This window comes from Chiloscyllium plagiosum, chromosome 3 (assembly GCF_004010195.1).
Source record: "Chiloscyllium plagiosum isolate BGI_BamShark_2017 chromosome 3, ASM401019v2, whole genome shotgun sequence".
In the NCBI taxonomy this organism is placed as follows: domain Eukaryota; kingdom Metazoa; phylum Chordata; class Chondrichthyes; order Orectolobiformes; family Hemiscylliidae; genus Chiloscyllium; species Chiloscyllium plagiosum.
Genome location: NC_057712.1, coordinates 78,182,278 through 78,204,022, shown reverse-complemented (window position 1 = coordinate 78,204,022; position 21,745 = coordinate 78,182,278). Strand labels below are relative to the sequence as shown.

The 21,745-nt window shown below is 39.1% G+C and overlaps 1 protein-coding gene across 2 annotated transcripts in view; it reads left to right on the top strand.

Annotated features, from left to right (window-relative positions):
• Window positions 1-8,168: 8,168 nt before the first annotated feature.
• The window catches only part of frk (fyn-related Src family tyrosine kinase), a 111,996-nt gene continuing 98,419 nt past the window's right edge, over window positions 8,169-21,745 (top strand). Inside the window, exons 1-2 of one of the 2 annotated variants that reach the window (XM_043684765.1) lie at window positions 8,169-8,561; window positions 9,164-9,575. In XM_043684765.1, coding sequence (XP_043540700.1) covers window positions 9,226-9,575 — 350 coding nt within the window. In that variant the 5' untranslated portion in view covers window positions 8,169-8,561; window positions 9,164-9,225. Of the gene's footprint in view, window positions 8,562-8,645; window positions 9,576-21,745 lie in introns of those variants that run through there. The other variant, XM_043684759.1, reaches the window with a different exon arrangement.

The window sequence follows — 21,745 nt, the reverse complement described above, 5'->3', positions numbered from 1 at the left end:
GACGCTTTGAAAATATTAATGGGACTACACAAAATCAAAATGGATTTATCATGGAGAAATTGTTTTGACTAGACCTACTGGAGTTTTCTGAGAACATGACAAGTAGAATAATAAGGGAGAACCTGTGGCTGTTGTATATTTGAATTTTCAGAAAACTTTTGTCAGAGTGCCACATGAGAGCTGAGTATAACAGACACTGGTGGTAATATCTGGCATAGATAGAAAATGGCTTAGTAGACAGGCAACAGTGTGTAGAAATAAATGACTCATTTTCACAGAGAATAATGGTTACAAGTAGTCACCACGGGGATCAATGCTTACTCTCCAGCTATTCACAATATATTTCAATAATTTAGATAAGGGAATCTAATGTAGAGTGTAGTTTCAGATTCCATTTCAGAGTGCAAAACAATGGAAATTGGCCAGAGAAGGAAACTTTGCTGAAGGCAGTAAATATGTCCAGAAGGATGAGGAGAACACGAATGATCATCAGAATTACAGAGATTAGTACTTCTAGGTTCAGGTCAGTCTACTTTAGTACTGTGGGCTTGATAGAAGTCAAATTAAAGGGAATTAAATGAGAAAATTGATGAAGACACTTAACATGAAGCTGAAATGTGACTAACATAAAAGTGACAGCATTCTCAAGGAAGCTTTGAGAAGGAAAGGTTACAACTGTAGGAAGAACTAAGGAGTTGAACGATAGTTTTCAGAGGAGATTACATGGTTTTAACAGGAGAGAGAGATAGAGAGACACAGAGCGAGAGAGAAGAATGTCAGCTAGTTGTGACTTGGAGCAGAAATTTGGACAGTCAGCACATAAGCACAATGTCACTGGCTGCTGAGGAATCACACAAACCAGAATCTATCTCAGGTACCCAATCCATCAACAGATCTTCTGACATGATTTCAGTGCAATTGAGTAAACTGCTCTATCCTACCTGCAGTAATGAGTCATTTGTGGTGTTTGTTTTAACACTTCTTTGCTTTGACTGTGTGCCTAGGCTTACTTTATTAGTTTTCAACTACATCACTGCAGTACAGGAGGTAGCTGTTCTGAATGAGATGTCTTTGTAGAAAGCAGGAAAAGAAGTGAGAGCCAAGTTACATGGAGGAAGAGTGGAGGAGGATTTGAATTAGGTTACAAGACAATGTTTGACATCCTAAGTCATATAGAATGATAGAACAGTTTTGGTGCAGGAGCTGACCATCTTGTCTGTGTGTCTCTGCCAACTCTCAGCAAGAGCAACTCATCCGACCCTAGTTCCTTGCCATTCCCAGCACCTCTCTAAATGCTTCCTCTTCAGATAATTTTCCGCTTCTTTAAATACGTTGAACTCCTTGGGGAGGTAATGATTTAAAATGGATGCTTTTTGTATCCTGTTAAATCGGGTTAGCAAAAAAGTCAAAGTAGCAGCAGGATATAATGAGAAGTCTTACCTTCTGGTTTTAATGTCTAAGTATCATCTACGAGAAACATATCCAAGAAAATAAGTCATTGTTGATTAAAGTATAACTTTGGTGGCTAGTAAATTAAAATAGGCTTAGAGTTTCTCAGAGTTGCATCCAAGGCAATATTTCCTCTAATTATTTTTTCTGATGTCAATGCTGGGAATGGTGCAGGTGCACCAATTGACTTGAACAGAATCTCCAAGTGACTGCCCAGCCACACATCTTGGAAGGATTACTAATTCTAGGCCCAACCATCTTTAGCTGTTTCATCAATGACCTTCCCTCCATCATAATGGCAGCAGTGGAAAGTTCACTGATAACTAAACAGCACCATTCACAATTCCTCCAGCACAAAAGCAATCCAAATCTATATGCAGCATGACCTGGAAAAAATTCAGCCGTCGAGTAATTAGTGGCAAGGAACATTTTGCCACCTTGTTCCAGGCATCAGCACAATTTTTATTTGTTCTTATTTTTCATTTTCTCAAAAACAAATGTCAGTAATTCAAATAATAATTGTTGCGCTGACAGATTTGGTTCACGTCCAATATATTTCTCTTCAAATGAACTTCACCTTTAAAATTGCCATATTCACTGAAACCATCAAAACTGTGCGTCTGTGCCTTTTATTGCTTTCATAAAATTTCTTTAAACCCAAATTGCTTAGTTTAGTTCATTAATTCTGATTCCTTATAAATTCTTGAAGTTGCCAAAAATCTTGTTACACCTGCGAACGAAAAGAATAAAAGGCTTATTTTGCTTCAGGCAAGAATGAATTAATCAGTTGACATAAAATCTTAAGCTGCTCGCTGGAAGAGTTCCTTACTCTTTGTTTGTTTCCCCAAGGGGTAGAACAAAATATTCTCTAGTTGATAGAAATTGCTGGGAAATCTCAGCAGGTCTGACAGCTTCTGTGGAGAGAAAACAGAGTTGGTGTTTTTGGGTTCAGTGCCCCTTCTTCAGAACATCTTCGGTCTTCACTGGACCCAAAACTTTAGCTCTGCTTCGTCTCCACAGATGCTGCCAGACCTGTTGAGCTTTCCTAGCATTTTCTGTTTTTATTTCTGATTTCCAGTATCTGCAATTCTTTATTTCCTTTCTCTGTAGTTGACAACCCCCTGGCGTCATTTAAAAAAAATCCTTAACTAAAGTGACCAAGAGTCTATTTCTAATTTTTTTTTAGCAAAATTCTTCTGTTGAACATTTCATTAAATAAACTGTAGCTTTCACAGCTTTATTGAGTTTTACAAAAGGTCCACAGAATTTTAGATTAATTCAAATACTTTCAAAATTGTGTCTTCGCTTCTTTCTCAAATTTTAACAAATGCTCTTAATTTTCACAACTTGAATCATTGTATCAAACTCAGATAATTTGTTTTCACTTCCAATTTTCAGTACTCAAATTTAACAGTATCAGGATCAAAATCCTTAAATCTGTAATCTTTGCAAGATTTCTAACATAAGATTAATCCAACCATTTTTGATGGCTGAGAGAGGACCTCATAGAGGTTTATAAAATCATGAGGGGCATGGACAGGGTGAATAGCCAAGGTCTTTTCCCTGGGGCAGGGAGTGTAAAATTAGAGGGCATAGTTTTAACGTGAGATGGGACAGATTTAAAAGGGACCTGTGGGGCAACGTTTTCATGCAGAGGGTGGTACATGTATGGAATGAGCTGCCAGAGGAGGTGGTGAAGGCTGGTACAATTACAACATTTAAAGGACATCTCGATGGGTAGAAGCATATGGACCAAATGCTGGCAAATGGGAATAGATTAATTTAGGATATCTGGTCAGCATGGATGAGTTGGGCCAATGGGTCTGTTTCTGTGTTGTACAACTCTATGGCACTATAACTTAAGTTTAATCATAATCATTTCAAATATCCAAATTATATTTTCAAATATTTAAAAATATTCTAAAAATAGCTTTTATTTCCTAAAGGACTTAAGTGCATCAATGGGATTTCTGGCAATGTGACAACTTCATAATTATTTCCACCAAACTCAGATTTTGATTTCCATATTTTTTAAAAAAATTGATTTCCATTTTTGAGATTGTCATGGCGGGACTTGAACACACGAGGCAAAATCTATCCACCTGCCTTCCAGAAGGTATCCTTCTCTGGCATTATCATATCTGGCAACTGTTATTTGCCAGAGCAAACCAATCGTTTCCTGACCTCTGGATAGGCAGGATGATGTATCCTGTGAGAGACCACATTTTTTGTGTGTGTGAGGTTCTAAACGGAAATGGAAATTGAACTGCGACATAACTAAGATATCAGGAAAGTTTTGCAACTTGAAAATTGAATGTTGCACATTTTAAACTGTGCAGTACAATGTTGCTTTTTGAAGCAATGAGGGGGATAATTTGACACTGAGTGGCACAGAAAGCCTTTTGAGTTAAGGAAATTCTGCCTGATGACAGCCCTCTGTGATTGGTTGAGCTGCAGAGTGTTAGAAGCTTTAAGTGCCAGGGCAGTAAGGAGAAGATATTGAGAACCTGCAAACTGAAAGCATCCATTTTTCATTCTCTCTCTCTCTCTCCCTCTATCCCGAAATAGACAGAAAACCAAGAAAGCATTTGAACAAGATCTAGGTTCACCCAATCAACTATTGAATCAAAGAATGATATCTCCCTACATACAGCAGCATGTTGGTAAAAATGAAAGATAAGTTAGCATAATCTTGAAATACAGACTTTGATTTTCACAATGTTGCTAATCCTATCATAGTCTTGTTCTACCCATTGTGTCAATGTTAAGGCGCTTGTCGCTTTTTTGTCTTAATTGTGAATGTGAAGCTTATTTGGGGTTTTTGGAATATAGTTTAAGTTATGTCATACTAAATTTGTAATTTTATTTGTTGAAGCTGTGTACTACAATAGAGTTTTTTTTCTGCTACTGACAAGACCTGCCATAAAGTCCTTTAGTCTTGCATAGCAGTCCATGGAACATTGGGGCAGTATAATCACTGCATCTTTCTCAGTTGAATCATAGCAATTTATTCTGTTGGAAGAAGAATTTCTATTAAAGAAATCATGCACGCATAAGGGATGTTCACCAATATTTGCATTTTGCATCCCTATCACGCCATCCCCTCCACCCCAGCACTCTGAATCTTAACTTAGATATGCTGCAGATTCTGAGAAGCTGCAGTGACCGGAGTTCTCCAAAGGATGTAAGGAAGAAACATCTCTTTAACAAAACAGGAATACAGACAAGCAGGTGATGAAGTTAACAGCAAATGGTTGATCCCTTCAACTTGGAGAGAGTGTACTAAATGAATATTGAATCTCACGAAGGCTGATGTGCCAAGTTCATGTTATGAATCAATGCATCCTCCTGCACATCACACTCTAGGGCAACACAACTTGCAGCTCTACTCATTCCTCTCTCTCTCTTAGGCACGCCACATCCCAATTGAATAAACACCATTCCCTATCACCCTATTTTCATTTTGCACTCATGCCTTATCGTCACCCTTCACAAGTGGTGCCTGCCACACCTCTGCACCAAAGGCATTATCAATTTTCACATGTCTTGGTTTTCTCTTCTTGCACAAAACTATAGCCTGATACACAATGACAGCAGTGTGCACCATCTACATGCATTGCAACAACTCTCCAAGGCTCCTTAGACATCCCTTTCTAAACTTGTGACAAATGTGTTTTTAATTCTCCACTTCAGAGGGCTATGGAGACTTAGTCATTGAGTACGTTCAATACTGATAGACTGCTACAAAGCAAAATCATCAGTGGATTCCGGGATAGGGCAGGAAAATGTTTTTTCTTTTTATTCATTCACAGGACAAGAGCATGTGACTTTCACCACCCAGAAGGTCAAGGGCAGCAGATACATAGGAACACCACCTACAATTTCACCACATGCCATGTCATCTTGACATGGAACTATGTTGCTGTTCCTTCAGTACTGTGGGAATAAAATCCTGGAAACTCCTTTCCTAACAGCATAGTGGGTGCCCCTATACCTGCAGCGGTAAAAGAAGGCAGCCGTCCAGTAACTTGTCAAGGCTAATTAGATACAGAAAATACATGCCAGCCTAGCCAGTGATGCCCACATCCTTTGAATAAATAAATATATAGAAACACCAGCTGGTGAGAAGCAGAGACATAGGGAGTGTGCACAGTGATACTCCAGTGGCAGGCATTGTGTCTGCCATTTGCAAAATGTGCTCACCTGCTCCATTGGGAAGCAGGTCTTGTCTTTGACTTTGCTGATGTCAGCAGTTATCCCGCATAAGCTGAGCCTCCTATGCACAAGACATGTCAAGAGAGCTAATCCTCTGCTTGTAGACTCTGTGTTTTAGTGGTTTTGCCTTCTTCCAGCTGGATTCTACTGTCCATCCCAAATGCTTGTCAAATAGTGAAAGCAGGCTCTGGTAGTGCAAATGCTTTGAACAGCAGTAGCCATTACTGGAAGTCTTAAGTGTAAATAGTTTAATCTATTGCAGTTTCTCATTTTCATTAAAGTATCTCTTCCTACTATTGAGATATCCCTGAGACTTTGGTAGGTATTGAACAGTTCCACTGCTGGGAATTCCAGGATTCAAGGTCCAAAGAATAAGCCAAATTACATTAACAAACCTCCAAAATTGTCATTACTTACCCCTGCATTTTCAAGAACCATCTCCACTTGCGTTCAATACTGCCATGCTGAAAGAGTTAAAAATCACACACACCAGGTTATAGTCCAACAGGTTATAGACAATCACCTGATGAAGGAGCATTGCTCCGAAAGCTAGTGTGCTTCCAAGTAAACCTGTTGGACTATAACCTGGTGTTGTGTGATTTTTAACTTTGTACACCCAGTCCAACACCGGCACCTCCAAATCATGCTGAAAGAGGACAGTGAGATCACATAGACATTCAGACTTTCCTGCCCTGTTAATTTTTCAATCCATCTCCTGATGGCCTGGAGAAATTTTGCCCAGGTTCACTAGATTATTGGTCCAGTTCACTGGTTTACTAGCCCATGGCATTACATGACAGTACACAAAGATACTACCATTTGATTTATAACTGAGTAGACTTCTGTCATCAAAGTTTTAAAATTTTGCATGAACCAGTTAGCTATACCACATCAGAATGTAACTTTCACATCTTTACTCAGCAACTGCAAGGCATACTTTGACTTTGAAAATGGTGGTTGAGATTATTAACTTGCACTATCTAATATACAGTTAAATGTTGCTTTTGCTTTATAATGAAGCTGTGGGAATTGCATGCAATTGCGTGAGTTTCCTTGTGTCTGGTGTCTGGAGTGTTTTTTTCTGTTTGATAGAACTGACTACAGTGATGTTGGTGTGACTATAATATTCAATTTCAATGTTTTCATTGGTTTTATGCATTATTTTAGCAGTGAGCATGGAAGTAAAATAAATGCAACAATAAAAAAGTCCAAACATTCTAGTTTCCAAATGATCATTCAACAAGAAGCTTATGCATTTCATGAATGAATATGGAGATGACATGCCTAACAAAACTATTTGTCCATTTTATTTATGCTAATACATTAGATTACACAATTCTAACTTTATTATTTTCTTCTTATACTTCAACTTTCTTGACAGGTCTGAAGGGTCTGATTGCATTATTTTTTCAATGTGTGGAGGTTATCTTTCACAGATTGCACAATTGTCTATTATTCATTCAGCAAAATCTTAATACCCACCAATCAGATTGCTTCCAATCTTTCCATTATTAAAAAAAAGGACTTTCTAAACATTTTTTATTCAACGTTTAAAAGATGACCTTGTTTGCCCACAAACAGGGACAATTCCTCATTTCAGGGCAAAATCACCTGCAAGTGAGGCCAGGTGATCAGCTGCAACTATCATCAAGGTCAACAAAGTAGGTTTAAGACTTTAAAACTGTCCCAGGTTTCTCCCACCAGTTTAAGAAAATTATCCAGGAAATTCTGATTTGTTATGAATAACTGCCCACCAACTTCTCATGGGCAATAATGGTAATACATTCTGGACTTGCCACGTGTCTACTTTCTGAAAAATAAACCTTGTTCAAAAAAACATTGAAGTGAGGGGTAGCACAGTGGTCAGCACTGCTACATCATGGCGTGAGGGACCTGGGTATAACCCCACCTGGTTTCTGCCCGGTGCTCTAGTTTCATCTCACAGTCCAGAGATGTGCAGGCTAGGTGGATTGGCCATGCTGAATTGTCCCGTAGAGTTGATGGATTTGTAGGCTGGTGGGTTAGCCATGGTAAATATGAGGTTAGGGAGAGATGCATTTCAGAGTCGTTGCAGAATCAATGGGTCAAATGGTATTTTTCTGCACTGTAGGGATTGTACGATTATTTTTCTGATACATTCTCACACATGCTAGTCAGATTGGCTGGATAGGAATTGTCTATGCAATAAGACTTCACAAAAAAACGACAGTTTGAATATTTGGATTCAACCTGTAACATATAAAAAAATCAAAAATGCTTCATAGGAACAAAATTTGCCACTAAAAGAGATGTTGGGTAGGTGATCAAAAGCTAAGATAAAAAGTTCCGTTTTAAGTAACATGTTTAGGCTGCTCAGTGGTTAGCACTGTTGCCTCGCAACATCAGGGACCTGGGTTTGATTCCAGACTCCTGTGAAGTTTGTATGTCAGTGCCTCTCACAGTCTAAAGATGTACAGACTGGCTGGATTGGTCATGCTAAAATTGCCCATAATACCCAGGGATGTGGAGGCGAGGTGGATTAGCCATGGGAAATGCAGGGTCACAGGGGCGGGATGGGTCCCTGGGGAGGATGCACTTCCCAGGGTCGGTATGCCGAATGGCCTGTCCGTACACTGTAGGGAGTCTATGATTGATCTTATAAGGAGAAGGATACCTTGTGGAGGGGCGAATTTCTGGAGTTTAACCACTGTCAGAATTCAGGATTTGAGTCGTACCACGTTCTGCTGCAATTTCGGCCAATCAGCTTTCCTACGCAAGAACGCGGGTTACGAATTTGCTAAAGAGTATATTTCGATTTACCAAAATCCCTGAATCCTTTCAAACAAACATATTTCGTCAGACCGTAATCATAGTTAATAGTCCGAACTGTTTCAATGTACGCAAAGGGAAAGGCGAAGGTAAATCTGGCTACCCTGATGTGCAGCAAGTGTTTGAAGCTTTCATTGTTTGTTTGGCAATGTTTTTTCTAAACTCTTTCTGGCTGTATTAAATGGGCAACTGACACCTTGCTCAGTCGTCTTTTCTCCTGTTTTACTTTGAGACTAGGGAATGGACAGACCATATCCCGTGTGTAAACACATGTTCTGTCCTTTAAAACCTGGTCCCTGAATTTTCCATAATCAGCTCCAATCTCAGCGGAAACGCACGACAAAGAAACGCCCAAATCAGAGTGTGAATGGTTTAATCGGACTAACGCTTCAAATGATCTTTTCCTCGCTAATCTGCGCTTTCTGGGGAAATACCCGACCAGGAAATAAACTAAGTTCATGGTCACCGGGGCCGTAGCTGCCTGATACGTGTTAGGTGTGTCGATATTGTAGCAAAGTTTCAGTGCAGATCATTGGCACTTTTTACCGAAACAAATACTTCCTGGTTCAAGCTCCAAGTCGAGAAAGGGTTGCGCTGTGAAGCGGCAAAGACAATATGTAAAAGTCTGTCTCCATTCCATTCCTGTCTTGTTCCAAGTCGTTCAGGGGATTTGTTCATTGATTTATTTTAGGAATGTCTTCCCTTTCGGAGACGGAGTAGAGAGGATCCATAGCAGAGTGGAGACGGACAAACATGGGGAATTTCATACGGACTCACTGTGCATGTCTCAGGTGTATCTGCCCCTGTGTCTTCAAACCTGTCAAGCTCAAAGATCCGGACAGGTCGCTGTCTCCCAGCGAGCCCACCCTGCCTCGGCCGCCCCCGCCAGAGCCGGTGCTGCAGCGCAAGATCTATGTCGCTTTGTACGACTACTCGGCTCGCACTCCCGAGGACCTGAGCTTCGAAGCGGGAGAAATGCTGGAAGTTACCGACCAGTCACTGGACAATTGGTGGCTGGCTCGGTCACTGTGGCGAGACGACAACAAACAAGGCTACATTCCCAGCAATTACGTTGCTCTGGACTGCAGTATAGAGGCGCAACCGTAAGTAGACAATATTTACATTCACTTAAGGCAAAGATACGTCAGCATAGGCACCGAGTTGCACGGACCAGGAGATCCCACCTATTGATCTCTGCAGCTGGATGGAACGAGCAGATCCCTGCCAAACGGGAGATTAGGAATCTTCAACCTGACTTGGGCAATAGCTGGAGAGCGAGCAGGACCTTACCAAGCCCCTGAATGCTGATAAATAACTATTACAGTTGTCTTAGGTTGTTGTGAGTTCCCGTGCTGGAGTAAATAACTGCTGAAATCGGCCCCTTTCCTCTTTATATCTGTGAAATCTTTCGTGAAATTGTTGCAGGAGTGCCTATGGATAACTTGATCTGATCCAATTTACTTTGTGTTGTCCCTTTTAGATTTACATTTGAAGAAATTGTAGTTTTGAAAAAAAATTGTTGGTTGACAGTCATAAATCAGTTTGGTCACTTACACGTAACAGGTATATTATCTGTTTAACTACTGTTGCAGGGTACATATATTCTGATCTTTCCCGGAAATGTATTTGCATGGTTTAGTGCTAAATTATATTGTGCTTCATATGAACAAAATAGTAGTAGATTGAGAAACATGCTGCAGTCTATTGGAGTGACTGGAACTCAGGCTTATCAAACAATACACAATTTCATTAATATTTATGAGAACTTTTTTGCTGTATTAAGACAAACATTATCATACTCCTATGGGTTAACAGGGTCTGCTTGATTAGGAGATAATATAGCCAATTTCAAGAGATCTGTTGTTAGGTTCTTCGACTTTCAACACTCCACGAAGCAAAAAAGGAAGTTATGAAAGGTTCTGGAGAATGGTTGTGAAACTGGAAAAATAATTATAAAGGTGCGCAAATGAAAACAACAAGCTTGAGCAATGAACAAAAACAAGTGGGAGGATACATTTTAAACTATTAACCTGCCTGCTGGAAAACTATGTTGGAAAACATTTCTGGCCGTCACTTGGGAGCTAATTCACACGGGGAGAACGTGAGGACTGCAGATGTTGGAGACCAGAGTCAAAAAGTGTGGTGCTAGAAAAGCACAGCCAGTCAGGCAGCATCTGAGTAGCAGGAGAGTCAATGTTTTCAGCATAAGCTTGAAATGTCAACTGTCATGCTCCTCGAATGCTATCTGACTGGCTGTGCTTTTCCAGCACCACACGTTTTGACAGCTAATTCACACAGTATAAATATTTATAAAATCATAAAGTTGTTAACTATCTAGTATTTGGTTAAGTCTTTTATGTTGTCATACATATCATACAATGTTCTTAAGTCAATTACAGCCTGGGATTTGCCTGTTTTTGTTTGTTGCATTATGCAAATAGATTGTAAAAGATAATGAGTTCTAGTTCATCCCTGATTTTAAATGATCTAAAAACCTTGAAAGGAAATGTTTTTTTCCTATTCTCTCCACTTCCATTTATATAGATATATGTCTGCTTTGTGATGGTGAAAGAGAGATGTGGTTATTATGAGGTTGTTTTCATGTCCCATTTTGTCATCTTAATTGCTGTTTATATATGATATACCTTAATGAAGGTAAAGGCTTAGGTTTACAGAGGTTCACCTGTTTTCAAGCACTACTTAAACTGATGACTCATAAGTAATTGATAAGTATTTCCATGACAGTATGTAGCAATTTGGAATGCATTGCCAAAATTCAATCCCTGCTGATAGGAATGGTATCATAATTTCAATTATTTTATTGAAGCTAATGTACTGTAAGAAATGCAATAGAAAGTATAGATTCATTTGTTTTCACCTTTCAAAGTACCCAGTGTGAACTTCTGTGCAAGTTACATTTCACTTGGGGGTCAATGCTGCTGTTATAACATGTGTTGCAGTCTGGAGCTGAATACAATGGTGGTAGAAATTCCAATTTTCTTTTGGCAGCATAGTTGTACTGATGTTGAGTTGATTTGATTTGATTTATTGCAGTCATGTGTACCTAAGTACAGTGAAAAGCTTTCTTTGTGAGCAGTACAGGCAGAAGTAAGGACATACAGATCGTAGGATGCTTTGACAGAGTGAAGCAGACAGGTTATACTACACAGGAGGTGCACGAAGCAAGATTAACATTAATAAGATCAGCATTAATTTAAGTTAGAGAGTGATGTGTGTGAGTGAGAAAGCCAGGGTGGGAGGGATGATGTTGGCAGTCTTTCTGTGGCAGCAAGAAGTGCAAATAGAGTCCATGGATGGAAAGTTAGCTTCTGTGATGGCAGCATCCAAGAATCAGGAGAGTCAACGTTTTGACCATAAACCCTTCATCAGCTTATGCTCAAAATGTTGACTGATCTGCTCTTCGGATGCTGCCTGACTGTTTATGTTTTTCCGGCGTCACACTTTTTGACTCTGATCTCCAGTATCTGCAGTTCTCACTTTCTCCTGGCTTCCCTGATGATCTGGGCTGTGCACACAACCTTCTGTTGTTTCTTATGGTCCTGCGCAGAGCAGTTGCCATACCAGGCTACTATTCACCTGGACAATTTGCTTTCTATGGTGCATCTGTAAAAGTTGGTGAGGGTCCTTATGCTGAACGTGCCTAAGCTGCCTGAGGAAGAAGAGGCATTGTTGTGTCTTCTTGACTGTTGCATCTACATGGGAAGTCCAGGACAGATTGCTGGTTATTGTCTCAATGATCTCAGTCCTGTCGGCCTCTGCTCCTTGGATGTAGATGGAATGTTCTCCTCTGTTCTTCCTGAAGTCAGTTATCAGTTCTTTTGTTTTGCCGACAGTGAGAGAGAGGGTGTTATTATTACACCATGACGTCAAGCCCTCTATCTCCTCTCTGTATTCAGACTCATCATTGTTTGATATCTGTTGTACCATGGTGATGTCGTCAGCAAACTTGTAGATGGTGTTCATTCGGAATTTGACTACACAGTCATGGGCATATGAGGAGTACAGTAGGGTGCTGAGAATTGCAAGCTTAGGGGGTGCTGCAGTGTGCAGGGTTATCGTGAAGGAGCTGCAATTGCCCATCTTCGCTGATTGCAGTCTCGGACCTAGGTCTCAGAGTTTTGGGATTCTCTTGTTCTTACCGTCCACCAATGGCATGTGTTGGAAGGATTTATAAAATTGTATTCAACTTTCTGACCTTGTTATGAGCTCAACCTCCACGGCCACCAAGACCCAGGGAAACCCGAGCTTCTGTCTCAGACTAGGGATGTCCATTGTGCCACATGACCTCTTTGTAATGTTACGTGGTGCTGATCACTCACTGCTAATGCTAATTGTTGGGGAAGCAATGGCAATTAATAGGAAGAAAATGTGTGAATTTTCACCTTGACTGTAAACATGTTTTGTCCATAATTACTCATAACACATCTTCAGATAAACGTTATCAGGTCACTTTCAAAATATCCCAATTTGTCTGAAAATAGTGAATCATTGGTCACTGCAGCACATGAACAAAACATTCGACACCTGTGCTTTCTACATACACACACCATCTAATTCTACACTTCTGTCGGTTGTCTTATTTTTTGATCGTTCTTAAACAGCTATCTTTAAAACAAAATCACAACTTTACTTCAAAAACAGCTTTCGGCAGAGGAAGCCATTTTCTCATTTGGCCTTAAAGGTTTTCACAAAAAGAAGTCTTGAACTCTCATTCTCACTTCATTACTGAAATCTCTCATTCTTGTTAATAGTTTAGTGATTGCACAGTGTATCTGTTTAATAGCATTTGTAGCCTTCTTATATTGAAGTGCCCAACAATGGCCATCCCTGTATAAAATCAGCATTACCTTCTTCCTTTAGTGTTCTGTGCCTCTGTCCAAAAAATCAAGATTAATGAACATTTTATGTCCTTATTACCTACATATGCGGCTCCCTTTAATAACCTTGTGTCAAGCTTTCTCTATTCACATGGATACCCTAAAACATTTTACATGATATTTCCTTCATGTATTCTTTCAAAATGCCTAATGTACTTTTCCGAAGAATTACTTTGCCAACTGCCTGCCGATTGTCTCTACCTAACTATTGTATTTCTGCAGTATTTCACATTTCACTATATAAACGATAAGGCAGCACACCCAGTACAGACTCTGGTGGAACACTATTCTTTGTTTTTTGCTCTCTAACCATCTGTCAAAACGTGTCGTCATTATAATCCTCATTGACGTCTTGAAATGCTTATGAAAATGAACATAGATCAAATTCAACACATTGTACCATCAGCTCTTTCTCAAAATAATTGTATAGGATCAATTAAGCACATCATGGCTTTGAGAAATCCACCCTGACTGGCCTGCATTAACTTGTGTTCTGCTAGTTTCATCCCATATTGTTACAAACTTCTATGGTTTAGTGACAGTTGAATTAAAACTAACTGTTCTGTCCTCAGAGCTTTTAAAATCTTTTTCACGCTCCAGTACACAATCTTTTATAAAACCTGATGGAAATAGAACCCCACTATTTCTTTTGAAATTTTCAGCATCAAGACTTTTAGTTGTATTAGGCTGCAAGTGAAGTGTGCACCTTTTAAAATATTGTTTTGAACCTTTTTTCAGAGTAATAATGACCATTCATCAACTGTTTTTCTCCTACCTTTGGTGGTTTCACTGCCCTATATAAATATTTGAGACTGTTGAGCTCAGAAAGAGGATTATGAATATATGTGATATTCTACTTTGGAAACTTGGGACCATTTAATGTAAAAAATGTGAAATAGAGACAAATAACAATTCAAAGTTGAAATATTTTAATATTATTACTGTGTAGGTGACAGTGTATGGAATTTTCATGGTGGTGTTCCATTCCTGATGGTGGAATGTAGTGTTGACAGCACTTCTGCTCTCTTGCTTTTTGCTGGTTCCCACACAACCAGTAAAATTGGTGCTAGCAGCATGTACAGGATATACGGGTGGTTGCATAATTGGCAAAGCTTTTCCGCGCTGATATGTGTACCACTAATGATGCAGCAAATCTATTGTCATTAAAATAAAACTCATGAGGGCACAAAGAATGCACAGCTGATTTTTCACATTTAGATTTCAAAATTACTTTCCATTACATCAGTTTTATTTTATTCAGGTCTGCATCGTCATTAATTATGGAAGTAACTTAGCCGGAGAGCTAAATGCTCTGGCATGCCTTATCGTAGGTTATAGGAGTGTTAGTGGGAGTCCTTTATTATTGAAGAGAGAGTATAGTGTTTTATGTTCATTCTTTATTGAACGTACATATCATCTGGTGTTGTATTTGCCACTCTGTGAGACATGGCTAACCATGCAGGTTCAACTGGCTCTCCCATCTATGTATCTAAAGGACATTGTCTGAGATCACTCTCGTTTGGGATAATTGAAACCCTGTAGATCAACTAGAACAGTCAGGACCACATGAGGTCAATATTAACACTAGCCCTTGTGTCCCCCATTTTCTTACCTTGGCGACTATTCTTACCACACCTAGGATGCAAAGCCCCTTACATCATCTACTCCTGCACACCTCTAATCTACCCCATTGCACAGCATCCTCTGTCCTCCTTTAGGACTCCTTTTCCAGTCATTTATATCCCTGACTCCACAACGTGCTGGTCGCAAAGCCAAAGTTGTCATGCTGCTGCTACCCTCCCTTGAGCCACAGACTTCAACAGGGGGAAGTGACCTCAGATACACTGCATTAAGCTGACTGTTGCATTCCAGTTTTAAATTAATGTGCCATGAAAGTCTTGTGAACTGCTGATTTTATCTTGAAGGGAAGATGTGTTTACAAACATGTCAATGAGTATTCATGGCAAGCAAATGTATTACAGGTGTAATCTGCCACAGGGCAGTTGAGACCGAATACATCTCACTCTGCTGACTCTATTGCTGTATCTCAACCTGCTGTTGGAAAATTAACATTTTGGCTTTGGTCTTATTCAGTCATTTTGCACCATATTTCATGCACTTGTGTGCTGTATAAGGTTGCATCTCTACCTTTTCCCCCAGTAAGTCAGTACCTTTCTACATTTAAAAACTCACTTCCAGTTTGGTTAACATTTGATTATGGATCAAATGCTGTTTGTTTAGAAGCATGATGTAGTATAAGCCAGTGAAGATGTTGCCAATTATAGCAGCACTAACTGACAACAAAATACCAGTTATGTGTTTCTGAAATTTTCTGTGTATAAATTTATATTTTGATGAGACAAATCACTTTATCATCGCACTATCAATCAACAAAGGAGACAATGTACCAGCACCACTTACCTTATCTGTATCATAATGGCTTGTTATTGTGTAACGTTTTTGATTCATTGTTTTTACTTCTATTAGATAACTTATAGCTGAAGTTGGACATCATGCTGACCACTTGCTCCTATATGTCATTATGGCCAAGGAATAGGGTTGAATTGGCTCAACTCTCCCAACCAGTTGGAACAAAAGCTTTTAATACTTTTTGATATGCAGCTACATCACCTTTCAATTAAAATTTAGTACTGGTCAAAATTAAGGCATCAATTACAATGTTTTCTTGAGTGAAATAGAGAGGAATTTTATTGCTTACTAACCCAGAGAGAAAACAAATCATAAAATGTGACATCAAACATATGCACAAACATAGGTAAAATGGTTTAAAAGGGTAGAGAGTCCAGAATGATAAAGAGGTGAACAATATGTTATTTAAAAAGTTCGTGGGAGTCTTTAAGTTGTTATAGTTGAACCTGAGACCACAGAGTTCTCAGTGAATGAATGATTTTCTGATTTCTTTTCACAGAAGTTGGCTTTTGAGATGTTAAGACCAAAAGTAGAGAGCGAGTCTTTCAGCACCTGCTGACAGAAATCCATGTACCTTCTCTCTTTCAGCATAAAAGCTGTTTTTCTGAAATATAGTCCACTTGTGTATTTGTATGTATGGCATTTCTGTTTTCAAAACTGGATAATTTGTCATTTACTTTTATCCCCTTAAGTGAAACTTCCAGGAGGCTGTAAATCAATAGCAGGAGTTTCTTCACATCTAACTGAACTTCAGTGCCTTTTAATAAAGCGTTAATTTTGACTCAGGCTGTCTTTGTGTATCTCACAGAGGTTACATGTGCAGAGCTCAGCCTGGTCTGGGGGCCACTGTGGCTGACTTCACAGAATCACAAAATCGGCCCGTCATAATTGCACTAACTCTGAGCAGCGCATCTTGGGGTTAATCTCCTGCACTTTCCCCGTAATTCTGTTTCCATTTAAATAACTATCCAATGCTGTCTTGGATGCAACAATTGAACTGGCCTCTACCACACCCTAAGGCAATGCCTTCAAGGTCCGAACCACTTGCTGTGTGGGAGTTTTTTTTCTCACCCTGTATTTGCTTCTTTTATAAGAGACTTTAAACCTGCCTCTGGTGCTCAATCCTCTGATAAGCAAGAACAGTTTCCCCATCTACCCTCTCCAGAACCCTTATGATTTTGAAAACTGTAATCAGAATTCTCCTTGACTTTCTCCTCTCCAAGGAAAATATGCTAACCTTTCTAATCTTTCCTCATAAATGACATGTCTCATTCATGGAGCCATTTGCGAAAACCTCTTCTGTACTCTCTCCAGTGTGTTCGCATCATTCCTGAAGTGGGTTGCCCAGAACTCTACACAGTGCTCAAACTGAGGTCCAATGATATTTTTATAGAAGTTTACCATAACTTTCCTGCTCTTGTATTCTATGCCCTTACTAACAAAGCATACTGTATGCTTTGTTAACTACTTGCTCTACATTCCTGTCGCCTTTAATGATTTATGTACAAATAAAACCAGTTCTGCTCTCTACTCATGCGTACCCTTTGGAATAATGCCCTTCATTTTCAAATCAACTTATTCGCAGATGTTATTGCACACCTCTGGAGCAGGTGGGACTTGATCCTGGGCCTCTTTGTGCGCACGTAGGGATTGTATCACTGCACCACAAGAACCCCTGTCTCTTCAAGTTCCTTGTACCAAATAAATTGCCTCTGACTTCTCTACATTGAATGTGGCATATCACCTCCACTAACTTGTTAACGCCCTTTCTGACTTTCTGACATTTTTGACTGTCTTCCTCACTGCTTGCACTGGTTAAATAATTCAAACTAGTAGATATAATATCTGCTTCAAAAAGACATTCAATAAAGTTCTACACATACAGTTACTTAATAAGATAAAAGCCCATGTGTTAGAGGTAATCTATTAGCATGGAATAGAGGATTTGCTGACTGATAGAAGAAAGAGTTGGGAAAAAGGGGCATTTTCGGGATGAGAACCTGTAACTAGTGAAGTATCATAGGGATCAATGTTGATGCTACAATTGCTTATTAATAATTTATTAATGTGAATGCACTATAGACAAGTTTACAGATGAATCAAAAATGGCTGGAAAGGCAAGTAGTGAAGTTGACATAAAAAGCCTGCAGTGATATAGACCAGTTGAGTGAGAGGGGGGAAGACTTGGCAGTGGAATATAACATGGGAAAATGTGAGATTTGATTAGATTCTCTACAGTGTGGCCCAACAAGTCCACACTGACTCTCCGAACAGTAACCCACCCCCCTCTGACTAATGCACCTAACACTATGGACAATTTAGCATGGCCAATTCACCTGACCTACACATCTTTGGACTGTGGGAGGAAATCGGAGCATCCGAAGGAAACCCATGTGATACACTTTTTCCGGAAGAATAGAAAAGCTGAATACTATTTAAATTGGGAAAGTCTGCAGAAAGCTGAGGGTTTTGGGGGTCCTCATGCACAAATCACAAGAAGATAACAATAGGGAAGGTAGATAGACTGTTGACTTTTATTTCAATGGGAATGGAGTATAAATCTAGGGGGGTCTTGCTGAATCTACATAAGTCACTAGTTAGACCACATTCAGAACACCGTGAACAGCTTTGGTCCCCTTATTTAAAGAGAAATACACTGGCGTTGCAGGCAGTCCAGAGAAGGTTCACTTGTCGATTTTGTGGATGAAGGTGAGGTTGAGTTGGTTAGGCGTGTACTCACTGGAGCTTAGAAGAATGAGAAAATGATTGAAACATAGATGATTCCACTGTTCTTAGGGGACTTGTCACAGTATTTGGGCAAAGAGACTAGGACCTCAGGCAAAATCTCAGATTAACGATTAATCCATTTAAGACAGAGATAAAGAGGAACATGGTCCTCAAAAAAGTTTTATTTTTTTAAATGGTTTAACATATATATGAGCAGCAGGTGAAATTACAGATTCATTTTCCATATGGCACATATTCATGACAAAATTTAAATTGTAGGTATAAAGTATCCAGTTTAAGATCTGTTAGAACAGGCCCTGTGAAGTTTGTAGAAATGTTTGGTCTCAAGTCTGTCCAAAACAAACACATTTGCATGAGACGTGCCTAGTTTAGAATTATTAAACTGAGTTTGAGATACTTCAATACGTAAAGGAGTATTTATGGATATTCTGGAACACAGTCACATCTTGGAGAGGTGTGGGTTCAGAATAGGTTTGGTTTGACCAATAGCATAGAGAGTAAGTTGAACCCAATAGGAACTGATGAAATTTGACAGCTACATGTTGCTTGCCACATATAAGAATGGGAATAAAGATTGTTGGAATGATAACCAGGCTATGGACCTTCACATTGGAGCAGGAAGTTTTTGAAAAGAAAAATGAGGAGTATAGAGAGGGGAAATGAAATAGGTTATTTGTAGGGATTTGGTATGTTGTATACCAGGAGACAGGATGTGCGACATCTGAAATTGATTCAAAGGATGTTGACCTGTATTGGAGTTCAGAACCCAAGGAAGACTCGGTCCTGTTTGGAGAGAACCAGAAACTAAACTAAAGTACAGAACCACATGAGTTGTAATCTGACGATAATTACTGAAGTAAACTGGTGTGATAAGCAGATTGTGAGATAAACGTGTGGTTAAAGCTGTGGGATGGGAACAACGGCTCTGCTTCATGGGGCAGTGACACTCGGAAAGTAACAAACTATATCATTGGGTTTATTCTATCAAAACGTGTAGTCAGGGAGTCGTAAGGACTTTAATAAATTGTGAAAGCTCAGGTAGAAAAGATAGCATGAATAACAGTGAGGTGGTTGTGTGGTGTGAACAGGTTTTGTTTTGATTCACTTATAATTTTATTAGCAATGACAATATATATTGTCAGTCACTAATTGTATTTGAGAATGTGGGTGGTGAGCAGTAACCTCTGTGTTGCATGAGACCTACATACTTAGGAGGGACTCTAGGATGCTGACTTGGCAACTGTGAAGAAACGGTGGCACAATTCTAGGTAAGGATGGTATGTAGTTTGGTGGGGAACTTTCAGGTGTTGGCGTTTGTATGTATCTTTTGTTCTTTTCTTTTTAGTGGTAGAGCCTCGATGAGTTGCAGTCCATCCTATAGATATTACGTGCTACTGCCACTCTGCGACAATAATGGAGGAACTGGATGTTGAAGTTGGTGGATAAACATTGGTAGAGGAGGCAGCTTTGTTTTCAATATTGTTAAGCTACTTGAGTATTGGAGCTTCACTCATCTGGGCAAGTGAAGACTATTCAATCACACTCCTGACTTATGCCTTTTGGACAGGCTTTGGAAATTTGGGAGGTACGTTATTCACCACAGAATTCCCAGCCATTTTGGATGTCTCCTTCCTGCAGCCCCACAGTTTGGGCCAGTTAAATTTCTGGTCAATGTTGATCTTTGGAATGTGGATAGTGGGAGTTTCTGTAAGGTAATGAGGTTAAACATCACAAGTTTGATTCTGTCTTGTCAGAGATAATATTTGCATGGCGCATCTGTGGTACAAATATTACTTGATAATTTTTAATCCAAACTGAATGTTGTTCAGATCATTATTGCATGCAAACCCAAACTTTTGTTTTAGTATTTGAGGAGTTTTAAATGGTTTGGAACACTGAAAACATCAGCAACCACTTCAGATTCTAACCATGTCCTTTTAGTTCCACGTTTTAGCAAATCTTGATCATGTACTATATAATATATGGTAAGTACCATACATCTTGCCACAATTTTGACATCTTAATCATCTTTTCACTTTCATGCATTTGGCATTAGTTTCAACTCAGGATTCAGCAATATTTCAGCAAAACAGTTTTTCAAACTCAACCAAAATGTCGATACATTTAGAATTATCCACCATGTTTTTCAAACATCATGTCTAACTCAAGTTTGAAACATTGTCACTTTGCTTATTATAATTGATGTGTAACTCTGAAAAAGGCATGTTTTCGCCATGATGAAATGAAACTGTCCATAGCACGAATGTACTGTGGTTGGAATTTTATAAATGAGAATGGATAACATGGATAACAGCTATAATTCTCAATATGTTTGACAATGGTAGAATTTTAATTGACTTCACATCAATCTTTTATTTATTTGTGCTAGCTACATCCTTTTGTCTTAGCATGTTCCTGCACATTTACTATATACTGTGAAATACATTTGTTTCCACAGTTAAACATCCTGTTTGTGTTTGGTGAAACTTTTATTAAAAATATGTAACAATGTTTTCCCCAAGTTTCTCGTTCTGAATTACCCATCCATGTACTGTAATGTTAAATTAATAGAAGACCACAACTTGTCTGTTATAGAGAACACAGTGCAGACTGTTTGATTAGCAGGCTGTAAAAGCAAACAATCATTCGGCCAGTGTTTGCTGAAAGCTATGTTTAAGTAAAGAGAACATGTTGCTTAACACTGGGTGTTCCCATTAAGAAGCTTCTTCTGTACAATTGGCAATAGCTTAGAGCATTCTTGTAAGGCAATCTGCAATAAATTGCAGAGAAAGTTTTATTCAACTTAAATTAAAACAGCAAAGAACCAATTTTATGTTCAGAATAGTTCCTGTTGATAATTGTTGCTTTTAAGCCAGTGGGTATTGTATTCTATATTGTAAGATCCAGAACCTTATTTAGAACTACTGCAACAGTACTTTTAATCAATTTGTACTCATCATTTTTTTTTTGTTTCTCAGTTTTCTGTTGCACTGCTAATGTTGAGTGCTGGTTCCTTTTGTAGCATGCCCCAAGGGACTACTTCCTACGGAAGAGATTAAAGATATTTAAAGAAGCAAAATATGAAACTGTAACATTTCCACTGGAATAAAGATGGAAAATAAAAGATCCAGCCTTTCACTTCCTACTGGAAGTTTTGTCCAAAAAGTCAGAGCCAGTTGTCCAAATCAATTTTTCTA